At 40.1% G+C, this 7,752-nt stretch overlaps 1 protein-coding gene across 2 annotated transcripts in view; it reads right to left on the bottom strand.

Moving 5' to 3' along the window:
- FBLN1 (fibulin 1) overlaps nucleotides 1-7,752 on the bottom strand; it is a 67,945-nt gene that overhangs the window by 45,336 nt on the left and 14,857 nt on the right. For both annotated transcript variants that reach the window (XM_009323641.1, XM_009323642.1), the window contains exons 4-6: nucleotides 5,104-5,139; nucleotides 2,781-2,882; nucleotides 1,321-1,458 (exon numbers count right to left, since the gene is read on the bottom strand). In XM_009323641.1, the coding sequence (XP_009321916.1) occupies nucleotides 1,321-1,458; nucleotides 2,781-2,882; nucleotides 5,104-5,139 (276 nt within the window). The remainder of the gene's footprint in view (nucleotides 1-1,320; nucleotides 1,459-2,780; nucleotides 2,883-5,103; nucleotides 5,140-7,752) is intronic.

Below are 7,752 nucleotides of genomic sequence, written 5' to 3'. Positions count from 1 at the left end.
ACAACTCCGTCATTTTACTTGGCATTTAAAAATCATACATGAAGATTATTCATTTCCTATTTTCATTGCTATTAACATAACATTAATAATTAACATTATTAACATATCTTATCCAGATAAGAAATTTCTAACATTAATGGCACGCATAATTTACTGTCTGTACTCCTTTTTTTCCACCAGAGAAAGATTGTTAATACTTGCTGGTAAGCTACTTGTTGGCCTAAATCTGATGTCCTTCAAATCTGCAAAAATTTTACTTCAAAGGGATCAAAGTTAGACCATGATACTTTGAAAAACATTGTATGTTCTGCAGGTTTTGCATTGGAGTTTGTTCGTCAGCTTTTTTATTCAATCTGTTATTCATCACTGATCAGTTCCTACAATAAAAACTTACCCAGAATTTTGGTTGAGTTAATTTACTCAGTGGAATGAAATTAGTCTGTTTATAAACAACTCTAAGCTCTAGGGGAACAGACTTTCTCACAGTAGAAACCAATTCCACATCAAATAGAGCTTGCTGCTAATTTATATCTCTGTGAAGGTAGCACGTCAGGTGAAGTTATGGATGCACATAACAGCATACTTTGAGCTAGATGCAACTTGAAATCAGTCATTACTTTAGTAAATAAAACTATTACCCTTGTGTTCAAACACACCTAGTCAAGAACAGTGCTTTTAACCCTTTTTCATGTTTAAATTCTTAAGAATGTTATTATTAAGAAATGAATCCCTTTGTAACAAATTTAAACCTGAGGATAAAGGCTTACTTTTTTTAAAAGATGCATCTACATTAGTGTTTTCAAATTGAATCACCTGGTCACTCCACTTGCCACACTTCGTTTCACACTCCGAAGTCTGCAAAGTTGATTCTTTCAGGTGAAACTAAACCATTAGATATGCTCCAGGAGCAGGACTTAGGCACTCCACTCACTAATGAGCAACCAATTCACAGGACCAGACTAGAGCTAGCCAGAAGTAAACACCAGAAAAATGTGTAGAGTGTAAGTGCTGGGCCTTCAAAATCAACTGTTTCAGCCCCCAGATCAGCTCCTATCGTGCAACACAAATTGCCAGTGTAAAATAAATGTAGTTATCTCTCCTGGAAGTCTTTGTAGTAGTCCACAGACAGCCCAATTTGGTATCTGCAAGGTGACAGGTGGAAAACTACTGTCCCAGAAGAACCAGCACTGTCTGTGTCTCCCTGTGTAACTACAGCTTACACATGTATTTACCAAAAGTAAAAGAGTATGACATGATGACGTACTTATTTTTTTACTTAAGTAAGTCTGGAATATTTCAGTTTCTCTGCACAGGACGTACCTTTGCAACGACTGTCATCCGTTAGTTCATAACCAGTTCCACAGCTCGTGTCCCGCTGACAGCGAAAGGATCCTAATGTATTGACACAAGTTTGTCCAATCCCACAGCTGTGTGTCCCAGTGATACACTCATTAATATCTAGAATATGAAAAATTATTTAAAAAAAAAAAAGAGTAAATAAGAAACATGAAATCACTGGGAAGAGATGAGATCAAAGGCAAGCTGTTGGGAACACCTCCAACCAGTCATTACTCTGAGCATCAGGATACAAAGAATGGCGTGGATTTGGCCTCACACTCACCCCCCCCCAATGTGGCTACTCATCTCTGTTCTCAGGGCGTGAGCCAGTAAAGACATTTTGACCCTGTTGGTAACGGGACTTATGATTGCTGATTCACTGTACTTAAGAAAGAGGAGGAAGTTGTACTGAGTGAGAGCAAAGGGCCAACATCATCTGACTGAGTCCAGTAGCAGACGATTATAGTGACTATACGAATGAAGGAAACTTTCAGAAATCCTTCCCTTGCTCTGCCTCCCACCCACATATGGCTTAGGGACTGCCTGAGCCACAAGTTGCAACTTTCTATTTTATAGCTATTGATAGGCATTTCTTTTGTGAATTTTTTCATTTTCTCTTCAAATGCATAAGAATATTTGGCATCCATGTGTATCAAATGTAAAAGTTCTTCCTTTTTATATTTCATGCTAGGTTAGTGTTAATCTGACCAATCATCAATACCTATTTTATATCCTGAAGTTTGCATCTGAGCTACTTACCTAGACTCCCTTTTCAGTCAATGAGAGAAAAAGGCACTCCTGATGAGTAACGCTTTCATCCTACAACAGCTACGCAAAATAGGCAAGACAAACTGTGCCCTGGAAGTGCTTGTTTCTCTCAGTTAGCAACAGAAGGAGCCTAGGCTAACTAGCGCAGAAGCAGATGTCTACATTGCACATATCTGAAGTCAAGTGCAATAAGCTCTATCCCAGCCCACTTCATTTGATGTCCTTTTAGTTGTTCTTCTGGGAGAAACTTAACAATTCTTCCCCCTTGACTATTCCCATGCCACTCATGATATCCAAGACTTTCTTCCTTTCTGTCAGTTGTGTCCTTAACAAGCTGAAGAATCCTACTTTATTTCATCTGCCTTATCAATTGCTATCTACTACTATAAAAGAGAACAGGTATTTTATTTTGGTTTTACTCACGACAATAAATTCAAGATCTTCTGCCTCTTCTCCACTCTAAATCCTTCACCTGTTCTACTGATTCTTTCTTAACCCCATCTTCCCACAATTCTCATTCTAACACTGTTTAAATCAACTTTTTATGATCTCACCTCTTTCCCCAGTTGGCATAAGCATATTCTGATCTCTTCTGTCTGGATCTTTTTCTACCTATTCTTGCTCTTTTAAAACAAGGATGTTGATAAGTGAGGCAATGGTTTTATTTCTTTTACCTTCACAGTTGACACCATCTGGTTGAAGCTGATATCCAACAAAGCAGGAGCAGACATAACTGGATCCTGTGTCTCTACACTGCTGAGAGCAGGGACCGCCACCTATTCGGATATTTTAAGAAGCCTTACATAATTAAGAGGCTCTTCACCAGAACTGAAACAAACCATTGATTTCCAGGATGCTTGCCGATTTATTTAGAAAAGCAGATAACTCAACATACACATACACAAAAGAAGAAAAGGGCTAAACACTGAAAGAAGTAATTGTAATCACTGGATTCTTTTAGCTCTCAAAATGAATACAAGAAGGAAGTAAATCAAGGAGTTGCTCGTAGCCCATCATTGTTAGAAGTTGAATGGAAAATGCTGATGAGCTCAGAAACCTCCTCAGGTTTTGGCTGGGAAGTTAAAACTTTGTATGGCGATTACTGTACAATAAGGAAGACAAGACGCATCACCATAAGTTAATGAAACATTTTCACTATTAGCTGCATTAGGCTTTATTTTTAGCCCATCGTTATTAGGACCATACTCCTGAATTAGCTATAGCATGTGCTCTTTTCCTACTCAGCAGGCAGGAAACATGAAAGGGAGAAGAGGGTATTGGGGTATTGTGGGTGACAACAGCTTCAGAGAATCTAAAGGAATCAAGACTTACTACTGGGGTACTAAAGACCTAGTGAGGCATGTGCAGGAGTCACAAAGGATGTGAAAGGGAGCTGGGGTTATTCTGGCAGACAGAAAGAGAGGATACTATAGGAAATTTACACAAAATTTGGCTCACCTTACTTTTTCTGATCTTGTTAAAAAATAAACATTAAAAACATTTTATATTCTCACAATAGAGAAAAGGTTATATACTTTCAACTATTTGTTGTAAGAGTATTGACAGTACAAATAGAACCTGTCTTCTTCTGTTTTTAAGAATGGCTGGATAGGCATGGAACAGAAGGTTTGAGATAAGCACAATCAATGTGGGCAAATGCAACTATAATACTTTAAACTTTTGAGTGAATCAAAATCATTTTTTAAAGTGCAACAATTTCTAATGAGGACAGGGCCATTAATACACCACAGAAAATTAGGTCTGTACACAAAGGCAATGACATTAGAAGGAACCATAGTCTTGTGGCTGAGATGGACAGCTACCGCTTTCTGAACCTCTGCTAATACTGTGAGCTCCTGTCAGCCACAGTAAAACCTATTGTGGAGGTGTTGGAAGAACAGAATTTCCAATATGAGGAAATATTAATTTCCTCATATACCATGAAGGTGCTCCAAAACAAACTGCTGGAAGTTCCACTGCCTAGGAAATTTAAGTTTCCCCTGGCGAAGGTTGGAAAATCACAAGTAATTTCCGCATGCCAAGTTTATCAGAAAATATACTGTAGACACAAACTCTAATTTGTAATTAGTCATACCAATCCATCTCTCGCAGGCAGCTGATTACCTGACAAATGCAACAACTGATTACATAAAGAAATAATGCCAGGAAAATATGTAACACGTTTTTCTATGTCATCTCTTGTAATTAGCAGCTGGAGACAAGGAAGGGAGCTAGTGTTGGTTTTGACTAGCTAATGACCTAGTAGACATTTCCATCCTCTCTAGAGTGTAATAGCTATACAACATGCAGCACAGTAAATCATTTCTCAACTGGAATATGTCTATTCAATTGATTTTATCCTAAATAAATTACTTAGTTCTGAAATGCTTGTACAAAAGAATAAATCACTGCTGTTTTAAGTTTATAGACATGTAAATCACATGTGACAAGCAATAAATCAGAATACTTAGCAGAACAATATTCCCAATAACACATTCTTCCCAGGAGGCAGAACAGCATGACTAATGAGGACAACAGTCGCTTTTCTTCCTTTCTTTCAGGTGATGCATCTCAAAAGGAAACAAGTTTCATTTCATATTCAATCACCCTGATCATCCCAAGAGGAGAATAAAAGAATGCAAATATTTAATATAGGATCCCCACATTCTGAAGAATCCAGAGTACTCCTCGGGTTCTATAGGTAACACCTCTAAGGTATTACCCGGTAGAAGTTAAATAAAAGTTAAATGTATAGTCGAAGCTTCAGTTGGTTAAGACAAACTCCACCTCGGGAGACAATGCCTCCCTTGTATTTTAGAACTACTGAGGCACTACATAATGGCCTACTATTTCTTAGAAAGGGTCTTCATTCTGTTATTTTTACCCATAACTAGCCTAGGCAAAAGGTTTTGGCTAATCTCGATATCTAAGTTTGCTTCACTTTTATTGGGGGCAATCACAAAAGAGCTGGCTAACAGGAGTAGTCACCTGACTTACCTCTGCAGCCATCATGCAGATAAGGATCTTCTTGGTCTAGTTCCTCCTTTGAAATTTCAACTAAAAAGAGCAGAGATAGGCATTAGAGGAGAAAGCACTTTTCTTCTCACAGTAAAAAGCTGCCTGCTTGGGACGGGACTCAGACCAGGGTTTTGGATAAACCAAGACAAAATTAAAGAGCATTATTTACATATTTTACAGCTATTTCATACTTAAATTTGACATTCAAATGCACGTGGCCATGGGGCATTTTCCATCTGACTGATTCAATATGAAAGTCACGCTGTGATCATAGATTACATATGGGCTGAGATTTTCAAATGCAGGTTCTTAACATTAGGCTTTTAACCAGAGCTTAACCTCATTTTCATAAGACATGTTGTTGAGGCATGCTTGGCTTCCACTGACTTTATAGTAGCTTGGGGTACTCACAGTTTTAATGAAAATCAGATTAACCTCAGTTATTTATTTAGACTTCATTCCAAAAAGAACTCCACACCCAACTTTTGGGCACCTACTTACGGCATTCTTTCAAATGTACTTCATATACCTTAACTCAGAGAGTTTTGATCAGTGGTACTTCTGCTATGTGCAAGTGTCCTGAGAGTTCTTTCTCTCCACATGGAGGACATAAAAGGGCTGAATACATCCACTGCCTGAACCCATTGCTTGCCCAAAGGACTAGCTAATGGGCTTCCTCCAATCCTGCCACTTTGAACGCAAGGGAAATGGTAGGTTGGTAGTGAGATGTGTAAAAACACAACCTCAAAATACTCTGGTTATTGAATAGGAAGCTTAGTCTCATTTCAGTGATTGTTGTGCTGGTTTTGGCTGGGATAGAGTTAATTTTCTTCCTAGTAGCTAGTATGGGGCTATGTTTTGGATTTGTGTTGGAAACAGTGTTGATAACACAGGGATGTTTTCGTTACTGCTGAGCAGTGCTGACACAGAGTCAAGGCCTTTTCTGCTTCTCACCCCACCCCACCAGTGAGCAGGCTGGGGGTGCACAAGAAGTTGGGAGGGGACACAGCTGGGACAGCTGACCCCAACTGACCAAAGGCATATTCCATACCATATGATGTCATGCTCAGTATATAAAGCTGGGGGAAGAAGAAGGAAGGGGGGGACGTTTGGCGTGACAGCATTTGTCTTCCCAAGTTACCGTTATGCATGATGGAGCCCTGCTTTCCTGGAGATGGCAGAACACCTGCCTGCCGATGGGAAGCAGTGAATGAATTGCTTGCTTTGCTTGCGTGCACGGCTTTTGCTTTCCCTATTAAACTGTCTTTATCTCAACCCACGAGTTTTCTCACTGTTAGCCTTCTGATTCTCTCCCCCATCCCACCGGGGGGGAGTGAGCGAGTGGCTGTGTGGGGCTTAGTTGCCGGCTGGGGTTAAACCACGACATTGTCCATAAGCCTATTCAACCAGTGGTCACTTACAAGCAAATAGTACATCATGGATGTGAAACCAAGTTTTTGTGCAGTAGCACAAGTCTGGGTTGGTACATTGGGTCCTCAAGCCACAGGGGTACATTTTGGTCACACAGAAGCTAATGAAATCAGTTTGTCCAAGCCTGGTCTGATTTTGTAGAGGTCTCTGGGACACTGTACCAGAGATTACTCTTTACTAAGAGTGACTAAGAAAGCGTCATACAGGGAATCAGCTTGCCTTACCCTCTGCAGCAGAATGCCTTGCACGCCTTACTACTGCATAACACAAACACAAGGCAATAGTCCAAGAAGCTGCCTTACAAAATGGAGACTGATCTCCCCTTCATGACTAACAAAGCTGTCTATTCATGTTGCTTGCTCTGCCTTTCTACAGACAATTTTTATTGTCGACAGGGATATCTGACGTATGTTCAACCTCCTGCTTGTTTCTTAATGATGAGAACACTGTCCTGCCCTGCTTGTTGACATAGACCCATCTTTGTAATGCATAATGGTTATTATGTGTGCCATAATAACCATACTAACCATATGCATAATGGTTATTATGCACGCCACTTGCCCACAAGGGTAAGTGGGGAAATACTTAACGTTGAGTTATTGCGAGTACGCTGTGCTCACAATTCTGGATTTTCAGGTGTTGATATACTTCTCATGTCATGCAGGTACACTGAGTCTGCAAATTTTTGTTGTTAGCAAAGTGGTCTAAGTACAAGGTATCTACCAGTCCAGTCACTTCACCCACTGCTAATGGACAAGGGGAATTCCCCCGCTGAGACAGCAGTACACAAAGAAACTGGCAGGGCATTTCTAAATGTTACTTGATAAGGGTGTACACTGACATAAGCCAGGTTTGAAAGATCTGAAACAAGTCTGATAACACACTGGCTCAAGCAGACCAATGCAAGCTTTTGTGGTGGGTTTGGGTTTGAATTTAAGTGGTTGACTAGGATGATGTCTCCCAAAATCTGTCACTGGTGATCTGCAAGCCAGACTGCATGTTTTCAGTGCTCAACTGCCCATGAAGGAGGCAACACTACACAGCATGACTTTTCCGCAGTTTCAAGTCTGTCTGCTAGTGAAAAAGGCAAAACAAACCCCAAATGCAGGTCTGTAAGGGTCAGTGTGTCCACACTCATTCTCTTCAGCTCTGTGGACTAGGTATGGAGAAGGGTGTCAGGAGCTGCTGCCATCTAGA

The sequence above is a fragment of the Pygoscelis adeliae genome, unplaced genomic scaffold, assembly GCF_000699105.1.
Source record: "Pygoscelis adeliae isolate BGI_AS28 unplaced genomic scaffold, ASM69910v1 Scaffold215, whole genome shotgun sequence".
NCBI lineage: Eukaryota > Metazoa > Chordata > Aves > Sphenisciformes > Spheniscidae > Pygoscelis > Pygoscelis adeliae.
This window is presented reverse-complemented; position numbering and strand designations above follow the sequence as displayed.